Source organism: Diadema antillarum, unplaced genomic scaffold (assembly GCF_040938485.1).
Source record: "Diadema antillarum isolate AM-2024a unplaced genomic scaffold, OU_Dant_1.0 seq00000894_RagTag, whole genome shotgun sequence".
Taxonomy (NCBI): Eukaryota; Metazoa; Echinodermata; class Echinoidea; order Diadematoida; family Diadematidae; genus Diadema; species Diadema antillarum.
Window position 1 is genome coordinate 1,192,313 of NW_027271757.1, and position 21,866 is coordinate 1,214,178.

A 21,866-nucleotide genomic window follows, 5' to 3' on the forward strand; every position below is an offset into this window, starting at 1 on the left:
TGTCGTACCATCACAGGCCGTTGTTCGTGCGAACGGTGCGCACTTTAGTCTCCCACCGCTAAGCTCCGGCTAAGCTGAAACTAACCTCGCCGTGCGATACACGGCTTGGGACACCAGTCGCGATTCAGTTCCCCTTCGCATCTTGTCGTGTATGAAGCAGAAGAGCCCGGACCTTAGCTGCTCTGTTTAGTGACGGTTTTGAAGCCCCACCAGTCATTAGCTGGCTCGCTAGCTGAAAAGTCGTGGCAGCCATAGCTCATACATCGTCTTGACGCGTCACACTGGGAGACAGAGCGGAGAGGGGGGAAAAATCTCCATACTTCCCGATCTGTACCTTTCACTTTTCACATCCAAGCTCCTCGCCGAGGTGTGATATGTAACAGTGATCGCAAACCGGCTTTTGACAGGCTGAAGGATAACGTTAGCTGTTACAAACCAGCTCGGCGGAAACCGCGGATGATTGAAACTTTTGTTTGTGATTCTTGAATATTGTTGGAGTACCCGATTTCAACAAGCGGAGTTTCATCGAAAGTTTTCTCAGGCCATGGCAGGGCAGAGGGTAGGTGTTGCGCGGGATTTCGTCCTGCAGTTCGCCTCTTGTTGTCACCTCCAAATGAAAATGTTGAAATACGCGCCCTCCAGAACAATGATATACGATCTTTCATTTGTTTTTGCTCGATAACCTCGCATCATTATAATGATGCGAATGACATGAATGTGTTTGTTGAAGATTCACGTGGATATTTCTCCGGACGACGTTTGATAAAGCAAAAAAGAAAAAAAAAATATGTCTCTTCTTCTTGTCTTGCAGGGATACGATGATGGGTTGCCACATTACGGTACATTAGACGCCTCTGCTACGTCGATGTACGAGGCGCATGCCCCTCGGTCAGCGGTGCACTACTCGCAGGCTTACGCTCAACCGGGCGTTCACCAGCTCAATCACCCGCCATCCGTAGCCCATGCACAATTTTACCCCGGACATACACCGTCAAATGTTATCACCCCGTCAGTAACGCAGAGTGTTACGGATATTCACAAAAGAGACAAAGACGCAATTTATGGGTACACCTTCTGTATTTCTTTTTTTTTTCACCTTGCTTACTATTTTGAAGACTTCCATTCACCATGCGTATTTTAAACCAGGCAGTTTGGGTTTGAGACATTTTTTTCTTTTTGTTTGCTCATTGTCAAATCATCAGTTTTTATTCCAGTCGAGACGAAGTCTTAGCGATATGACAATTGTTGATTGAACTGTAGTCGGAACCTTTTTTTTTCGTGCTGGGATAAATCGATGTTAAGATAAAAAGAAATGAGAAAAAGGGAATGGGAGGTGTAAATTTACAGTTATATCTCCCCTACCAGTTTACCCCTAATCCCTCGCACAACGCCTTTGTTTGAAAACACGACGGTTATAGTGAAATTAGCACCGTCCTGGGCCACCGGAAAACTTCATAATTCGTGCGACAGCTTGCTCTGTCGGCGCGGCAACTTTTCTCGCCGTGAAAGCGATACCCTCACCTCACAGCTAGATGGTGTGAAACCTTCTGCCGCTTTTTTGTGTTGATCCCTTTTTTTATCATCTCACACAGTACCATGCAAAAGTGTTATGTTTTCTCAATTTCTGACCTGTAAGTGCGTTAGAATTCATGTCTTGTTTTTCTTGTCCCCGAGAAACACAGTAAATGCTATTGGGGGGAAAAACAAGATGAATTGAATTGAATTTATTCATAACTACCAGGCCCTTGTAAAGTGGATGTATCGTGGCTTGTCACGAAATATGGCATTTCAGCGCTAAAACCGAAATCCCGGTGGTAGCAGAAACGAGGGCTTGCGGATTTAAGTGGGCTCTTCTGTGTTTTCCCCCTGACTAATCAAAACACTGCCTCACTCCAAAATACATACTATCATCCGCATTTCCTTTCCCCCATTTCCCGTCGAAAATGCTAAGCTATGAAAATCCCGCTAAACGCGGCGAAGGAGATACGCTAAGGGATCGCTGTCTTGTTTCTAACCACAGGCACCCGCTCTTCCCGCTGCTCGCGCTCATATTCGAGAAGTGCGAGCTGGCGACGTGTACCCCCCGAGAGCCGGGCGTTGCAGGAGGCGATGTGTGCTCGTCGGAGTCTTTCAACGAAGATATTGCAGTCTTTGCGAAACAGGTACACGAGGTGAAAACAGGACAGGATTTTTCTACTTTTATCATGACTTGATTTCAGTTTTGTTTTCTGCTGTGGCTTGGTTTCAATCGTCTCCATATTGTTTTCTTTTTCCACTGGTTTTTCAATGTTATTATTTTGTGCATTGCTATTTAAGATTCCACTTTTGCAGCCTTTTCTTTCTATGAATGAAGTTTGGATTTATGCAAATAATTTGAGGAGCTGTTGAATACAGACATCGAAGTAAATTGTTCAGCATTATGTTTTATGACAGATGAGGTACAAGCACACATTGGGGTTTAATATGAGGTAAATTCAAAATTGATCCATTTTATTTTGAGTTATTCTCTTTCAACTTTTTAGATAACACATTTCTGTAGTTTATTTTGAGATACATGTAGTTCAAGAATGATAACATAATCAGTGTGATTATGATTTACACATTGCTAAACTAAGAAAAATATAAATTTAAGAATAACAATCATTTTTTTTTTGAAAGAGTGCATCTTCTTTTGTGAAATATTGATACAATGTTCAAAATATGAAAAATGTGTAGGTGTAATCTTCAGGACAAAATAAAGTAGAATTGGTCACTGTTCATTGAGTATGCTCAGCCAAATTTAATTTTGTTGGTATCAACCATATCTTTAAAAAAAATCTCAGTTGTATGCAAAATATGAAGGGCTATCAGTGTAGGCATGAAATGGCTGTCGTGTAACATATAACTGTGCGTTGACTTTTATTCATGCTTTCTAAATTTGTCATTCTGCTACCTCACATTTGAATTTACAGTTCCTATATACCCATAGACCTGTAGCAATCCTTTTCTCCCCCCCCCCCCTCCTGTGTGGTTGAACATGTATAATGCGTCACAAATGTGCCAAAATTGATTTCTCGTCTGTCTCGGCATGACCGTAATAAGAGTGGAAAAGGAGAGGAGAAGGAATATATACATATAAAAAAGAAAAAAATATCTAGCGAGTAGAAAAATGGGAAACAGAGTAACATGGTCTTATATGCGCCATTGTCCCTGTGCTATTTCAATTCACTTTCCTGATTGCGGGAATGACCAGTTGTACCTGGAGTGAGCCGCTGAAGCTGGCTGCAAAGTACTATCAGCATGATATTTCCGTAATCCAGGCCATTTCTTCTGGCTTTTGTCAAATGCTTTCTCAATGTTCTCAATCAGCGAGATTCTAGTGCTCCGGCAATTTTTTTTTCCTCTCTTCCCCTCCACTAGTTGGTGATGTATTCATGTGTGTGTTTTGCTGTAAGAGCTGTGCAGTCTTTTTTATGCTTATCCTCTTCATCCCTCTCTCTATCTCCATCCGTCTATCTCCCCAGATCTATCTATCTCTCTATCTCTCTCTTTATTTCCCTCTCTTGCTTTTATGTTGTTATAAACTGCAGTAAGGCATGGTCATTTGATGTTATACCATTTCGCTTGTATTCTCTCATTAACGGAAAGTCTAGATAGCAAAGAAGGGAGACATTCAGATATTGTGTCGACATTGTTGTTGCGAAATAGCCAGGGCAAATTTACTTTTATGATGCATTCGATTTGTGATGGCCATTTTTATGTTTTTAGAGTGTGTAAGGTTTATAATGCATATCTCCAATCTCCTTGCAAAAACTAAATTTCAAAGAAGCAAAGATATATATATAGGGCGCCTATATACACTAAAAAGCCATTTGTAGATTTTATGTGAACCAGTATTATCTTTCTATATTGTGAAAATGTGCATGACACTGCTATGAAATCTGTGGCTTATACAATCTTGTAAGGTTTATAATGCATATCTCCAATCTCCTTGCAAAAACTAAATTTCAAAGAAGCAAAGATATATATATATAGGGCGCCTATATACACTAAAAAGCCATTTGTAGATTTTATGTGAACCAGTATTGTATTATAAGTTATCTTTCTATATTGTGAAAATGTGCATGACACTGCTATGAAATCTGTGGTTTATACAATCTTGCACCAGCTCAATTCCTTTTTTTTTTTCCTTCTGCCACTGACTGGAGAAATGCAAAGTCTCAAATTCAAAACATCAAGGTATTACATTCATATTGTGGCAGAAACAAGAAACATGTAGGCTAACTGATTGACAAATTGATGTAAATATACACTGATTATTCAGTGTTTTACCAGCAGCCATGATAAAAAAAAAATCATAGATACATACTTGGCTTGTAGTCAAACCAACAATCCCCTGATTACCAGACAGGCGTCGCATCCACTAGACTTTGCAATAAAAACAACTCGACACAAGAATTCATTAATTTGAGTAAGGACCGTGTAGTACACTCAGATAACCTCAACACTGTAGCAACCTCGACGCTGTCTCAATATGTCGCCGAGTGAATGTTTTTTTCTCCTGTTCCGACTGGTTTCTGACAGTCCAATGTTTTGCGTCAGAATCGGATAGATTATCGCCAACTGCAACAAATTGTATGATGAATAGGCTCTAGTGCAAGCTATGTCAGAGCAACCTGTACAGCCATAAATCACAAAATGGGTGTGAATTCACCCCAAGTGGTCTTTCATTTAGTCGCATCCCAGTCGGGAGTCCATGACCATGGGTACGGAGTTGTCAGGTGGGATAGGAGGGGGGAAGTGACAGAGATACGGCTGCATGAAATTGAGTGCTCCATGCGAGGTTTTTGGATACTCCCACACGACATTTCTTTGTTTGTTATGACTTGCTCTTCGTGTACTATTCCTTCTTCGGCAGGCAAGAGCTGACAAACAGTACTTTTCCAGCAATGAAGAACTGGATAGTTTGGTGAGTATCTTGCAATTTTTGTAATTTTATTTTGTTATTGTTGTTGATGACCATAATCGTGTCTCCCTGGAAAATATGTGCCGTGCACGTAGGACCAGTGAGCTGTAGAGTAAACGTGGTGAATATACTGCCTGGTAGCTGGCTTCAAGGCACAAATTATGTTGTGATAAAGGTTGTCTGTTTTGTGTATTCTTCTGACAGTGGTTGTAAAATGATTCAATGTCTCAGAGTGATTTTCTCAAAGGATGTGACTATGTGTGTTTTTATTTTCGTAATCGTTATGTGCGCTGGTCAAGAAATACAAAATCAAACGTGATATGTTAGCCTTGATAAATATTTCCCTTTGCTAAAATAAAAGCTGCCCACATCAGTCCACTGGGTCTACATCATCCTGACCCTGAATTTGTGATATTTTCTCAAATTGCTTGATTGAGCTGAATTTCTACTTCTCCAGAGCTTGCTGAACAAGTACCTTAATATAGTAATATAGAGCATTGCATATATCTGTGTTAGTCACTTATTGCTAGTGCAATGAAGTAGCTGGAAAATCCATCAGTGATCATCTTGTTCTCGTACTTGTAGCAACAAGGCCATGTCGGCTACCTGGAAATTGAATTCGTTGATCTATCGCGTTTGTAAATGGAAAGAAACCGTTGTTCTGATATTGTGGTGATCAGTATAAAAAAAGCTAAGAGTGTATACTTTTCTTTCATGTAATGGAGGCCAGAAATAATCAGAAATTGATTGTAGTAAGCTGAGAGAAGATAAGTGATGTCTTTGTGTGCCTGGTTTGGTTTTATCATTTATGTAGTTTTTGAGACTTTTTACTGATGTAATCTAGATATTTCACCATCTATTCTCTTTCTTGTGTATTACTTCCCATAGACAGGTAAAACAAAATAGAAAATGTATACCCAAACATTGATGCTATTGCATATCTCATGTATATGTCTGGAAATGGGTGATAACATTTTATCATTGACTGGTTGAGATGCCCTGGCAAGGTTTATGATACTGTTTTTGTCTTGTAGCAATTTTTGCTCTGGTGTGCCGTAGCTTTCGTATGGGTAGGACAATTTGTTTTAGTGTGCGTGCATTTACATTTAGGTTATGACTGGAGAGATTAAGACCTTCACTTAAAAAATCCTCAGCAGCTGTCGTTTTACGGGACAGTCTGGAGGCAGATTGTACGCTTGATATCTAGGCAGGAAAGCTACCATCTTTGTGACTGAGATCTTTACCTCACCGCCAAATCAGTCGAGGGGAAAGAAATACTGTGCAGGGATCATGAGCTCCTGAGCATGGATTAATCTGCAGCCCCGTATTTTCCTTTTTGTCCTTATGGTGAATCCAAAGGGTTTAATGCATTTATGGCGAAATTACTATGAATGAGGGAGCAAAATATTTTCTGTCATCAGTATGTCAGTCATATTCCATAGTGTCAGTGATTTCATGAAATGTATTGATAGTATTTGTGATTATAATGTTTTGTTCATGTGTTTGTTTTGTAACTGATATGGCTGCAATTCTCAAGACTCTGCCACAATTGTGTTAGCATCTAGTAGCTTTTTATGGTTTCCAGAGTAAAGAGGCCACATTTAAGTTTCCAGTAGTTTGTCTACATTATTATAAACTTCACTATTTATGCAGCAGGACATTATATATCTTTGTGAGTGATTTAACAGATGTTCATGTTGAAATGTGACCGTAGTTCGAGTGATCTCTTTTTATTCTACCTCTTATTTGCTTTGTATTCCACATTTATTTCAAACAATTTCAAAGTGCATATCATACTTACACTGTTTCTCACGATGTGATAAATGACTTCTCATTTAATACTTTGTATTTGTGTGTGCTGTTTTGTTTTCTCCCAGTTCCAAGATATTTTATCTTCAGATATGCTCTATGAAGGATTTTAAAGCCATAATATATGTTCTTATGACTATAATAATTCATTTTTGAAAGAAACTGGTTTAACATATAATTTTTCTTGTTTTTCATTCATCTGCTTCATGAATAGAAACACTAAAATGATATGAAATCATGATGAGAAATATTGAACTCAAAGCAGATCCAACACAATTTCAATAATCATGTGTTGTTTTCTTCTGAAAATCTTTCAGATGATCCAAGCCATTCAAGTATTAAGATTTCATCTTCTTGAGCTAGAAAAGGTAAGTGCATGGATTATTATCATCGTACAGTTTATCTTATTTGTCATCGTTACTGACAAGGCAGAATTGCAATTGTTGTTGCTTTACAATAATCACTGATAGCGATGAAATCAGAGATTGCATGTTTTACCAAAAAGAAATGTTCTCAGACTCAACAGAAAAGATTTGATTGTAATTTTCATTGGTAGTGATTGTGTGATGTGCTTGTTTCTGTATTTCTGTTTGAAATTTGTGCCTGATGGAGAATGATTTTCATAATGAATAATCTTTTTTTTTTTCTTGTAGCACTAAGAGTTACTCTATTAATTCTTAGTATGATATGTAAGATGAGACTGCAGTTATGTATATCCATATTCATGCTATTTTTTTGTTGTTGAGATTTGATATGTCGGGAAGTGCGTTGCTGTATTATTCAAAAACTTGTTGCACTATAGTCTAGCAGTCTGTACCGGCCGATGGCAATGTCATTTATTTTTGTTTTGTTCCTGAGAGTGCAATAGTAATGGCAACTGCAGAAACTATGAAGTTTGAAATTTCAACAAAATCTGGAGAAAAAAAAAGAAGATCTGATTTATCCCAATTGCACAATAAAATCTTACATATGAGTGGTTGATGTTCCCCGAGAAGTAATTTTGAATCAAAAAGTCATCAAATTAAGCTTGGCAGGTATTATGTTGATCGTGCAGATGGGCACCACAGACTCCACGGATATTCTTGCAAAGCCCAGATTTTTGTCTCGATCCATTCTTAATTGAAATGTCATCCCATCTTATGGCCTGACAGATGATGTATCTTCCCATCTTTATTTTGTTCTGTAATATAATGGTACACGTAATATTCTGTATGCAGATTTACTCATTTCTCCGGTATCGGAGGGAATGAAACAACAACAACAAAAAAGAGAAAGAGACAAAATAGAGCATTAAAGTGCTCTGTTTGGGAGTAGTAGCTGATCCATAAGTTGTGTTCAAGAAATTGAAAAGCCTTTCTTATGTCTATTGTCTGCATATTTCGAGACACCGATTTGATATGACCCAGCATTTCTCGAGTGCAGCCTCACTGCTCCTTCGACACATGCTTCTTGTGACTTTTTTGAATTCAGAAGAAAAAAAAAATGTTTATCAAGAGACTGGAATATCCATTTTTTACTATGAATATTTTATTTTCCTTGCATGGAAAATTACTGTGTTGCTTCGAGGAGATATGTTTTGCTACTTTATAGGGTATGATAGTTTATGTTGCTTATGAGTAATTTGTTGGTTAAATTCTAGCTGTGGAAGTTCATACCAGGAGGTTAAGTTGCTCTGCTTTTAATGGCAAAGTGTTAGGGGTAAAAATGGCACTGATTTAGAATTGCAATGATACAATGAGCTCATTTAAAGAATCTTCTTCTAATCTGGTTGAATGTATTTCTGTGAATGTTAAAGTTAAACACTAATGATTATCCGTGGCTACTCATAAGGTCCTCGGTATGAATTTAATAGAATATGATTACAGAATATGCCATATTGTAGGAATGTAGGCCTAGATGTATTCTGTCACGTCTCTTGTGAATTTAGTGACAAGAGTATAGCAGGAACACCATTGGTGTTGTCATAGTTTATTGCTCGGCTGATGTCGAGATGCACGAGCCATCGATCCAGCTCTTGCGGCAGGCAACCGTGTGTACATTGGAAATATTTCACTGTGAAAAATGCTGGACGTATTATTATACATACACCAGCAATAGATGCCGTGGCCATGGGGCAAGGTTCAAGTAGAACCCGTGGTAGACTTCCCATGCACCCCGTGGGAGAAATGCCACACTAGCTGGGATGATTAACCAGAAGATGCCACCGCAGGTCGGCTCTCTGGCATGGGGAAGTCTCTCTCGTGGCTGGCCTCTCGCTGAAGTTTAACCGCCGTGAAAGCCCAAAATTTGCAGTAACACTGCTTACATTGTGACTGCAATCTTGCCAACAGGTCTGCATATATAGATAGGCCTACATGTATATATATATATATATATATATATATATATATATATATATATATATATATATTATACATTTGGAGAGTCAAGGTGAGCACAGTTGTGGTTGTTGAGATATAAGATGACAACTATTTTCTGTTTTGTTCTGTCTGAATTCAGACTAGGATGACTCATGCCAGACTTCAACATGTTTTGCTAGCTATCATACAGTGTTGTCTAAATTAGATTGCTATTTCAATACCCCCCCCCCCCATAGAATTCCCCTGTAAAATCACAAGAAGGGGGAAGATCTGATACTAATTCATTTAAAAGAATGGCAATTCAAGTCTTGATTTCATTATGGTGCGAAAGTTCTGAAATCCCTTAATGTCGACTCAAATTTGGGCAAACTACTTCTGTCGGCCTGCATTCACTTAGCTTGTAATTGAGAATTGAGATAATGTCAAAAAAATTGAGGAGGGAGAGGGAAGAAATAGGGATGACTGGCATAGTGAAATTTGGAATGTGGGCGTTTGCAAGGGTGGTAAGCTTGGTGATGTCTGATTATGAATTCTGATAGTTGGAAGCAGGATGCGTTTTACCTCTTTTTCCTCATCGTCTGCAAATTTGCGATCGCGGGGCACTGGCGATGCGCCCCCCCGCCACATGAATTCGTCACATGTGTAATTGGTTTTACGTAGCAGCACTTCAGGAAATCTATAGAGGAAGAGCAATAGCTCACGAGGTTAGCAGATTGTAAACAAATTAGAAGCCTGATGTCTACCAGATGCTCGGAGATCAGTTTGAATAAGGCAATAATGTGACATGATTTTTTTTTTCTTCAGAACTCACTCCATGCTGGCACAGGACATGATGCTTGTTCATGTGGTTCTTTTTTCTCGATTTGATAAATTTTGAAATCATTCGAATCTGGGTGGCAAAGGCCAAAGTATATTTCTGCCAACTGATTAGGGCTTTTTTTTTTTCGTGAAGGCCCAAATATAAGATTAGAATGATCACTTACTAAATTTTACAATGTAGTCTTATGTTGCTCAAATGAAGTCATACAGAAAATAGAAAAACACGTATGAAGATAATTGCTAACCTACATATATATGAAGATACTTGCTACACCTCTGAACATATTTTTGATTGTCTAAATGTGTTGTTAAAAGATAAAAGATAGAAGAAAGAGTAATGGATATCTTCAGATACAGTTTTATATCAAATTCTTCATGTATGAATAAAAAGTGAAAAAAAATAATGATGATGCCATATTTTTCAAAATATATAATTTAGCCAGTATCATGTAGGGCCTACAGTTTATGAGATGATGAGAAATACATTGAAACATTTTGGGTGATTGCCTCACAAGTTCACTCAATTGAACACAAGTTCACTCAATTTCTCACACATAGGGCCTATATACACTCCTTAACTCAAAGGAGAGCTGCAGTGTCGAGTTCCTGTACGTTTTTTGCAAGGGTATATAATGACAGTCTGCAGTCGCACATGTGCAACTGCACTTTGTTGAGACATCGAAGCATGCAATAAAAAGCGCTGAACGATTGAGCATATGGCATTACATCTCCGAACTTTCAAGGGCAGGTCAGACTCAGCTCCAATTTTCATCTCCATCCGTGGTTTGTTCAGGATTTATGTTTGGTTTTTTATTCTTTTATTTTCAAAAAAAATATGTTTTTGAGGAGTGAAGAATGTCATCATTTAATATTAACTTCTTCATAGCTTCCCGTCAATTATGGCAAATGCTTTGTTGAAGTACCTGGGGTAGGCATCTTCTTTTTTTTTTTTTGGTAAAGATTTGTATGATGTTGCTGTACATAGGGAATACAATCATCAGTGAGACAAGGCATCTCTCTCCCCATGGAGAAAGCAAAAGTTTCAATATTTTTGAAGACTGATAATTGCATTTGCTGCAGTGATCGTTTGTAAAGTATGAATTATTGCATTTTCTCAAGAGAAAAATCATACTCTGTATCAAATGCATTAGGTAAAAGGTAGCATGCAGAAGAAAGTGTAGTATGACAGGAGAAATATTAAGACCTGGGGAAAATTTATGATTTTTTTTTTGTCTCTCTCTTTTGGAGATAACAAGAAATGTTAAGTGGCAAGAAATTCTTCTTCCTGGCCATTTCCATGTACATTTTTCCCCCTTTCCCCCTTGTCTCTTACTGTCTTTTTCTCTCGCTCTCTCTTTTTACACATTTGGATGAGTCCCAAATAATTGGTGCTTCTATCACAGTGCTGCAGTTTTGCTGGGCCATCAATGCCCCTCTTCCTTTGTGCTTGTTGCTGCGGTAATCCAGGACATTACGCAAATCACCTGCATGGCCCTAGTCTCCCGCTATCACTGCTGTTTTCAATTTCCCTCGCAGGGCTGCTCCGTCTCTGTTATGAGCAATCGCCCCCCAAAAAAACTTTATGCCCGGTTAGAAAGAAAGAAGGAAAAGAAAAAAGAAAAAAAAGACTAACAACAACAGTTGGGTAGTAATGAAGTATGGTGTAAATAAACCTTAAACAGTTCTTTCGGCTTGTAGCTGCAGTAGTGTGATCAAAGCGACTGCTCCCAGATTTGACTCTGTGTTTTACCCTAATGTGGTTGAGGGTTAAGGAGCTTGACAAGTCCAGTGATGGCTTGTTAATGATTACCCCCTTTCACGACTGAATTCATTTCCAGTGAACGGGGAAAATCCTACAGATTGTTTGATAGGTATTACACGTACTTACCACAAGTGAGAGATTTAATGGGTGCTGAAATATGCATGGAGCACTATCAACCACTAGCAGTGTTTGACAAGGAAAAGTTTTTCACCTGTCTGATTGGCTGGCCATAGCATTTCAAATTTCTAACTAAAAAGAATAATACAATTCCTTGACCTGAGAAAGTGTAGGGCCTAGGTATCAATGCTATTGGGAGAGAAAGTGTAAAATGTTTGTTCTGGTTACCTTGTAGGAGGCAGTTGAAATAATTCTGATTCTTGCTCAGTCTCTACAGACCCCTCCCCCTCCCCCCCCCCCCCCCACCCAAAAAAAAAGCAACAACAATAACCACAAAAGAAAAAAAGCATAAAAGAAAAAAAGAAAAAAGAAAATGGCAAGTGACCATCTAGTTGAGACATGCACCTGTCTGGGCCAGCATGAAAAGTGATGTCTATGAAATGCCAACGTATTTTAAAAACATGAAAATAAGAATAGAAATTGTGAAGATTTGTGCATCCCTTACATGGTTGAGAAAAAAAATATAGAATGGTATTTACGGTTTGTGATGCCATCTTGAAGGTATAAGTGTCTTGTGTGTGTGTTTTTATTCATTGGCCACCAAGCAAGCACTAGCACAATGCAAATTTATGAACTGACTGGATTACTAATTTCTTTTGAATTTGCTATGATAGTATAACAGTTATGACATTTTCAGCTGTGATATTTTCAAAGAAAAAATATAAGTACTTTCCACTCCATTTATTTTGAAGAAGAGAGCTTGTTCAATAATATTTTCATACCAACATCTTTTGGTATGGTTCTTTGATGTAGTGCTATGATTTTTGATGCACTATGCTACAGCATATTTATCTAAATCTAGTCATTCATTTTTTTTTTTGTCTGTAATGTATGTCAGGTTTATACATCTGTCAAAAAACCACATCTTCACTATTGTCTTTTTTAAATGAATTCAGATAACATGGTTCGTTGCCTGCCCGGCAGAAGGGCCCTAAGGGTTGCATGATGTGAACTTGGTAGAGCCCTTCTGCCAGGCAGGCGATCAGTTGATGTATTTTCAGCTTCCCCCAAGAAATAAGTAAGAAAAAAAAAAGAAAGCAATTTGGTTCACAGATTCAAAGATATTGAAGTTTTTGAATAGTCGGAGCAATGCCAGAATGGGAGCATATATTGACAGCCCTTGTCTCTATCCACCAGGTCCTGGGAAAACAGTCTTCTTGTGAAAATCTATTCTCTGGCCCCGATAGGATTAGAATCCCATAGATGTCTTGAAAATTGACTTGTGTGAATAGAATGTTTACCAGCCTGAAGGTACTGGCCATGTGCTTATGTGGTATACATAGTCACAACACAGCTGTGGAGTGTCCACAGCCTACTTTTGATGACTGTTCCAGAAATAGTGTATGGCATTTTCTCTGTGTCCTCCGAGTCGAGTCAAAATGCCAATTTTAAGGTACTGGGTAGTCAATAGCAAGACTGAAAAGTTGCGTTATATATTCTAACATCAGATGAGGTCAATCTAATGCATATTTTGCTTATGAAGATTGAATAAGATAAATGCACTCAAAGGAATATATGTGTATCTTTTCCTCATTATCCATTTAAATTTTTTCATTTATTTTCATTTATTTGATTTCCAACATTCATTCACTTCATATTCAAAGGAATATAGGCCCATTTGAATATATATATATATATATATATATATATATATATATATATATATATATATAATAAGCTGGCTTGACTTAAAGCATTTGTTTTGATGTCACATCTGATGCAGAATGAATCGGGACTAATATCCAGTTGAGGTAGTAAAGAGTGAAAAGCTACAATATATTTTCTCTGTCTGTTTGTCTGTATCTCTCTCAGTGTCACTTTTCTCCTGTCTCTGACCATGGTCCTTCTTGTCCCCCCCCCCCCATCTCCTTTCCCCCTCCCTCACCCTCAACCCCCCCCCCCTTACAAACGACGGTGAAGTCTTTGACCTGACAAAAATTCTGCATGCATGCATGCATGGACGTAGCAGGGAGCAATCTTGCTTGCTCGTCCCAATCACGGGCTAAGTGGCACAACACATCAGCTCGCCCTCTTGTTCCCCTCTCCCCTGCTGCAACATGTCCTGATGAGGAGCATATAATATGTGTGTGGTTCACCCTCGCCCCATACCTGACCGTGTAACATGCAGATGGTACACGTGCACGTGTGCTCCTGGTGCTAAGACAGAAACATGGCCGTAGTGTTTCTGTAGCAGAGAATATATATGTGCCCACCTCGTGCAAATCGCTTTCAATCGCTGGGAGCGCCCGATACGCTCTGGAGAGAAAAGAGAGGGAGAGTGAAGGTGTGTGGGGGGGGGGGGGGGGGGGAGAACGGGGAAAGACAGAGAGAGAGAGAGAGAGAGAGAGGGAGAGAGGCTAACAAGTAAGACTGAGCGGGTCGCCTACTGAAGTAATACACACAGCAGCTTTCTCACCTAATACAACTGTGCGACTGCCTACCTGTGTGGGACTATGCGGAGCATGGTTGAATTGATTGATACAGAAGGAGTTGGTGAGAGATAGATAGATAGATAGGGAGAGATGGACAGAAAGCAAAGGAGAAGATGAAGGAGGAGGAGGAGGAGGAAGAGGATGGGGTACAGGGAAGGGGAATGACTACTAGTATGTCGTCATGTTGGTTGAGAACGTAGAGATTTTTTTTTTTTTAAAGATTGATGTTTTGTTTGTGAAATTGAGCAGCAGCTAAAGTTCGAACGCAAACACTCAATATGGGACTACTCAGGAACGGTATTGATTGATAGGGTCTGCATTAGACGCAGAGCTGCCTACACATATTTATACATATATATACACACATTCACACACACAGAATGATCACTTCATTTCTTTCACAGTGTGCTCATTAGCATGTAGCATACCTGTGTACACACAGTGGTATGTGGTACTAGCGATGATGTTGTCATTAGTGGTAATGCAAATTCTGATTGAACATTAATTAAGCAGGACTACGGGGATGCAAATCGAGCAGGCACGCCTGCTTCTACTGCAGTGCTATGGATATAATAATTATTCCAGCGTCAATTTGATAATCCTGTACCTGTAGTGGGGTTTAGATGTTAATTCCATGTTGATATGTAGGCGCCTACTTTATCACTATCATGAATGGCACTTGTGCTAAGCAAAGGATAGATTGTAATTTTAACTTTGAGGTAAAAGTCACCAAGACGTATGTGGAAAATAAATGGACATGGATAATGGCCTTAGTCACTGGCTTAAAAAGGCAAAGTAGTTCAACTACTGTCTTTGTCCATTTTTCTTTTCATGTAAGATGTTTGAGTAAAGTTTACATTTTGTCTTGAGTAGCTAGCTGAATACTGTAAAACCAGGGCCCCGTTTTATGAAAAGATACAATCAATTTTCAATTTCCTTACAACACAGTCTGCTATAGACTTACAGCTGAAATCAACTTTATAATCAATTTTAACTCTTCATAAAACAGGGCCCAGAAATGTTTGCATGCATTTTAATTTCACCCATGAGATTTATGAAATTAAAATGCATGTGAAAGTTCTTGTCTACACTATGATGCATTGAATGCCAGTGGCAATTCACGAAAAGAAGGCCGTCGGTTCCAGTTCCATGAAAATTTCATGCAATGAAGTTATGTTGCTTTATTACAGAGTTATCTGAAAACACGCTAGCTGATATTTTGTTCTGGTCAATGAAGGCAGATGTAACCAGTTTTGTTTGGATGGTTGGGAGGGTGGGGACTGGGAAACCTATCACTAGAAAGTGAGTGATTACTTGCCTTGCTATGATTAAGGCAATGGCATGTTGCATGTTTCTTTGCATTGGAATGAAATGGAAAATAGCCGGATCCTTTACAGAGTCGGGGGCTCCAGAAGAGACCTGCATATCGCATATTATAGTCAAAACTTCTATTGATCGACGCTGGTGTGTGCAACTAAATGGCCGTCTTTGACTTCGCCAACAATGCAGAGTAATCACACGGGGGATCATTTTTCCCCCGCCGCGACAAAAGGCCGGCCCATATTTTGTGCGTTCATTTCTCTCCACAGTTCTCCTCCCTTCATTCATATCTGGTGGCACTGTCTGTGTCAGGGCGTAGGAAGGGTACAGTCAGTGAGGGGCACAAAGTTAGTTGCGTTTGCCGCAGCCCATCTCTCCAAAGCTAAAGCTGGTTATACCGTGATTGTCGATGACCTGTCAAGGCAACCCCTGGTGAAATGGCACCAGAAAGAGAGAGAGAGAAAGAGAAAGAGAAGAAGGGGGGGGGGGGGGGGGGGGGGGGGGCAACGGAGAAAAAGGGGGCAAGGTAGTCACAATGACTGACTTATTGGGGTGATATGATATGACAGACCTTTCAGTGCCAGTGTCAATGACTCTAGCCTGACAATGGCTGTTGCGTTGTTCCCCTGCTGGTTCCGAGCCATTCATGGTTGAACCCTTCTTTCAAAGAAAGAGAAAAAATTGTGCTCTTTTTTCAAGATAATGATCAAAATACTGTGGATTCTTTTGATTTCTGCTCCATAGTTCTTGCCATCTTTGCTTTCATTTTTCTTTTTTTTTTTCATGGAGGTCGAAGATCTATTTATTTTGTATTTCATTTTTTTGTATGTCAAAGAAGCGAACAGTTACAATACTTTGTGGTTACAGGAGGAGTGGGTTAAAGAAGAGGGACTTGAAAAAAGAGCTACAAAGAAAACCATTCAATCATCTGTATATGCCCAAGTTGGCTGTGCGCTCATCATATGAACAGCATTATTGAACAGTTGAGACAAAAAAAAAAGTCTTTCCCCCAACAACAACAACAATAACAACAGTAGAAGAATTCATTGGCCGTGCCCAGGTTATGCCCACTGCTGCGCTTTCGCAGGCCGTGCACACGTATATATCATGTACTTCATTGTGATTTTCTGGATCATTTGCGCTTTGGCGCTATCATAATGGGACAGCATAGTTGATACTATTCCCCCCCCCCCCTTCTTCCCACAACCCCTCTTTATTCCTGGCTCTCCTGAACACATTGTGTTTGTGCATACATGTGTGGTTTTGTGGCTGCTTGAGAGTTTCCTTTCTGTTCATAATTCCTAGCGTCAAATAACCCGATCCTCCTGTTGCAACCAACCATCCAGCCCAGGAAAAGGATCTCTTGCGCAAGCTTTTTCTAGGAACGGCCACGTATAGAACGTGCAATGCGATCGTTAGCTTTTGGAATCAGAAGGGCATTGAAGAGTGGCATGTGCACTGGCGCTAATGCCCTTTTGATTCTCACACTTTGGAGGTGTAAATGTAGAGGCAAATGACCGAACTCTAACTGCGAGAGAGAAAGAGGGGGGGGGGGGGGTTGGAAGAGATCAGAGCAGAGTTTGCCCAACTGTGTGTGTTAAAATAGGTCAATGAGAAAGATATCAGTGTTGTACTATGGAGCAGAATTGTTGCAGTCGAGACAATGGTGGTGTCAAAGAGAAAATAAATTTATGGCAGGAGGATGTACAGGAGGAAAAACTCTTGACACCATTAACTGCCGCAATCTATATTATATTACAAAAAGACAGATAGAGGAAAAAAAAATCTCTTTGCCTGACAGAAAATTCCCTGATGGCCCAGCTCAGGCCAACTAAAGCTTAGGTCACCCAAGGATGTATTTAATAATCAGTGCTACTGTATCAGGTTGTAAATCCATGTGCAAATAGGAAAGATACACCTCTGTCAATATAACGTGGCTGCTATTCAGGCCAGGTTTAGGGTGGAGGGATAATCGCCAGTGTACATAGAGCCAAGGTGTGAATGACTGGACATGCATGTGGGTCCTCAGACGGGGGTCTGTGTTAGTGCTGTGCAAACATGACTGGTGTTGCTATTATTGCAAGTGTGCAACCACCTCGCACACTTTCCCTCTCTCCCTTCTCTCTCTCTTTCTCTCTCTCTACACTCACACGCACCCACCTACCCACACACACATGCACATAATATGCACACACACACATACTGGTACTCACATACTGTCTCGTGTGTATTATTAATGTCACATTACATGGGGACAAAAAAAAAAAAAAAAAAACAAGCCCTAGTTCCATCTCATTGGCTGCAGTTACTTAATCTCAGTTGACTTTTCATGTAGAAGCATAAAAAAAAAAGAAGGAGAAGAAGAGGAAAAAAGTATAGTTGAAGACTGGATTCGATTTGATTCCCATCTAGCGGCCAGCAGGGTCCATTTCAAAGCCGGTTATACGGGACCCCAAGCGCGTTGAGCAGCCAGCTTCTCCATGCCAGCTCCACGCCACCTTAGGAAGAGCTCCCAGACCCCAAAGAGTGGGGGAATCTATTATCTGACAAATCGCCAGAGTCTAGACACTAGACGCGGTGTTTTGAATGGTCATAATGAGAGCCATTCAGGCCCGCTTCGGCTCTTTTTTTCTGCAGCAAATTGTTTGCTTTTGAGGTCAGTGCTTAGCCGTAGCTGGACAGGAGGGGGGTGATATTGTCCAGTCCTTTATTGCAGCCCCCTAACCCCTGCCCCTTTATTCCCCTAATCTGTTTGGACCAGCGCAATTCAAGTGATGTTAGGATGCAGCATGAAGGAGTTGAAAAAAAAAAAAAAGGAGGAGAAAGAAGGCGAGAAAAAGGAGGAAGATACATTACTGTCCTGTGGTATTAAAGCTCCTGGCTGGCTTGAATGCACGCCCCTCTGACAAACAATTGCCACTAAGATACAGATGTGCTTTGTGCGAGGGGATGATGTTGCCTTTCAGACTCCGGCCGGGGACAAATGATGAGGTTCTTGACAACTGAATGGATCCCAGGTATCAAATTGATCAATGTGAGGGGGGGAGTAGACCTATTCATCGGACGCTGCACCAGAAGAAAGCGGGAAGACATGCATAAAATAGGTCCAGCAGACAATGGGGGGAAAGAGTTGTCTTTTCGCTATCAGGAGGCTGAAAAAGAACTCAGACAGTAACTTGTAAATCGTAGCATGAAAGAGGATGGGGGGGGGGGGGGCTACTGCATTGATTTTTGTTTGTTTTTTCTTCTTGGTTTTGTCTAATTTCATCTGTTGTAAGGAACGTTATACGTTTGTTACAGGATGCAAGTAATGTTTAAGAGTGCTTGCCCCACTCTCCCCACCTCCCAGCTCCCTTCTCTGACCAGAAGTTTTTGGGACTGGCCCCGATTTAGGCTGCGGTCAGTTAGCCAACCTTCTATTTTTATGAGGCCTGCATTGGATGTGAGCCGCGACAGACCCACACGACAAGCATTCCAGACTCCTCTGCACGGCATCGTTGAGAGCACTTTGCAGATGTGCCGCGCAGCGCGAATGCCAGATGCAAAACAGAACTTGTCGTTATGATGTAAAAGCAATGATGATGATATTCACAGCAAAAGGGCAAAACCATACGGCAGATTTATCACGAGGTATATTCCCATGCCCTGGGTGGCTGCGATACTTGTGTGTCAGAATGATTAATTGTGGATTCAGTATTGAAGAGAAGAGTTCGATGATAAATGTAACTCTCGCTTTCCCTTTGTACCTATATCATATATTTCTTCTTTTTTTTTTGATGAGAAAATTTTCTTTGTCAGAAAATTCAGAAAATAGAAGGGGGTTAAGCAGGCAGGGAGAAAGTAATTGTGTAGATCTGTTTCATTCTTAGCACTTTTCCATGTATTAGACGCCATGTGAAGCCTTTCAGTCGAAGGCCACACACTTTCAAAGTGCTCTATTGCCATATTGATGCTATAATCCTAATGACTATGTGAGTGCGCAAGAGTTACGTCTCGCTAGGGCAGATTATCTGCCATTTTTTTAAGAAGGCACACAAGCCGTGAACAGGCAATCACCAGGCCTGGACACGAGTAGTGGCCAGGTGACCTGGGGCCACTTAAAATTGATGTCGGGCCCCCAAAATTTTCAAAAAGGCTATCTGTTGGTGGCTCGATGGGGCAGCTAATATTCAAAATAACTTTTTTTTATATTAGCTATTCCCTCTTACTTCAGTCCACTACATTTTTTTTTCAGGCCATCAAACTTCAAATTCATAGATTTTAGCAGCCTGAATGGGCCAATAGAGAAAGAAAAAAGTGTGTAAATGTGATGTGTGTTTTTTGCAGTCACACCACGACACATTACTTGTCCTGATTTACTGCTATTGAGAGTGGGAAATGATTGATTCATCACGATGCAGAATCTGAGGATGAGCTCTTGGAATAGAAACATATCTCTTTCTCTCTCTCTCCGAGTAATATGTCAGTAGACAAAGCCATGCTACTCCCATAATCTATATAAATGTGCCATGGTTACTCTGAAGAAGACTTACGTCCTTGTAAAAATAGTCACTCTGACTTGTGAGCAGATGTATCATTTTATGCATTAAATGGAAATTACAATGAAAAAAAAAAACTTTAACATGCACTTTAATGTTTCTGCCATAGCACAATGTAAACTCTCTGCATATATGAAAGTACCCAGGCTTTCACATTAGCAGTGGCCTGGGGCTCCCAAAAAATTGGTATTGGGCCACCATTTTTTTGTGGCCCTGGGCCACCACTAATATAAATGCTTTTGTGGCCCAATTGGGCAACTAAGATTCAAAATGTATATTTGCTTTTGCTTTTATTTCAGGCTACTGCATATCTTTTTCAAGCCACCAAAATTTCAGATTGTATAGAATTTAGTTGCATAAACAGGCCACCCGATATGTAAAAGTTAGTGTTGAGCCCTGGTGCCCCCAAGTTTTTTTGTTTTTGTTTTTATTAACATGAATATTCAGCCTTCCAGTCCTGCATCCAAAATTTGAATGATTCCAACCACTTGAATAGTTTTTCAAAACCGTGAAATAATCTCTCTCTCTCTCTCTCTCTCTTTCTATGAGTCTTGAATCTACTCTTGTTGCTGTGATGTTCTCTACAGTCATAGTTCTGATATCACCCTTTTCCCTTTTGTTCCTCCTCCTCAGGTGCACGAATTATGCGACAATTTCTGCCACCGGTATATCAACTGTTTAAAGGGAAAGATGCCCATAGACCTTGTTATAGAGGACAGGGAGGGGATCGGCTCGGTGAAGCAAGGAGCCGCATCGCCGACCGAGGTTGGTTCGGACAACCACAGCGAATCAAGGAGCCCGATGGATCAGGTGAGAATTACGTACCTCTCATTGCAGTATTTACATGTAGTAATCTTAGACTCTCTCTTGTTGCATTCACACGACAGTTCTTATCTTTAAGATGAACTCAATGTTCTAAACTTTGATGATTAGTTTCAAACTATGATGCGTGTCTACATGACACATAATCTGTAAGTTTAAACTTTCAAGCAGGACTCCCACTTCATTATTAAACCAGAGAACAAGAACAAAGGCTTACACAAGTGATCGTGATACCCCAACGATACAGTAGTGACAGCAAGGACTAGAGGTTGACCTGGAAGTATTTAAAAGGGGAAATGGGATTCACGGAGAGGTCGCACTAACTTTCAAATTCTTTGACTATCTTGTCCACACAATGCTACACTATGAGTGGAGACCCCCTGTGGCTCGTGGATGGAGCATAAATCTTAAGAGATCTTGTGGTCCTGATCATCGATGAATCTATAAGATTGCTATTAAAACCCTATTGTGTGTCTCCTCACGGTTAGCACCACAAGCTAATCATCAAAGTCTAAAACTTTGACTTAATCGTTGTGATTGGAAATGTCGTGTGAACCTAGCTTATTTGTGCATGGAACTCTCAACAATTTGTTACATAAATTATGCAAGAATGAGTCCATCATGTGCTGAGATGAAATCAAGCATCATATAGGACTTGGAGCAACAAGCAGGAGCAAAAGTTTATGGAAGGGGAGATAAGAAATAGCAAACACAGGAAAAATACTGGATATTTTGCTTGATCTCATCATGCAGTCTCCCTCAGGAGTGATAGTCCGGGATGTCTTTAATGGCTAGGAAGATGATTATTATCACAGCCAGTCACTTAGAAGGAGACTGACAATGCTGTTAACACAATGTCATCGATGACCCGTTATACACTGA

General features: G+C 40.0%; 1 protein-coding gene across 2 annotated transcripts; it reads left to right on the plus strand.

Moving 5' to 3' along the window:
- The first annotated feature begins 3 nt into the window (after positions 1–3).
- Positions 4–21,346, plus strand: LOC139740993 (homeobox protein Meis1-like). 2 transcript variants are annotated; one of them, XM_071651584.1, is made up of 6 exons: positions 4–559; positions 812–1,065; positions 2,021–2,162; positions 4,898–4,948; positions 7,072–7,122; positions 20,796–21,346. In XM_071651584.1, exons 1-6 carry the CDS (start codon positions 545–547, stop codon positions 21,060–21,062), a joined length of 780 nt encoding a protein of 259 aa, XP_071507685.1. In that variant the 5' UTR covers positions 4–544; the 3' UTR covers positions 21,063–21,346. The 2 variants fall into 2 exon arrangements, with proteins under 2 accessions (XP_071507685.1, XP_071507684.1); XM_071651583.1 differs by having other exon boundaries at positions 2,021–2,171; positions 20,796–21,344.
- The last annotated feature ends 520 nt before the right edge of the window (positions 21,347–21,866 follow it).

Excerpts from the sequence above, each read along its gene's own strand:
- LOC139740993 (XM_071651583.1), top strand. Across the intron at positions 4,949-7,071 it reads ATGAAGAACTGGATAGTTTG|ATGATCCAAGCCATTCAAGT; the intron begins GTGAGTATCTTG and ends AAAATCTTTCAG. Across the intron at positions 7,123-20,795 it reads ATCTTCTTGAGCTAGAAAAG|GTGCACGAATTATGCGACAA; the intron begins GTAAGTGCATGG and ends CCTCCTCCTCAG.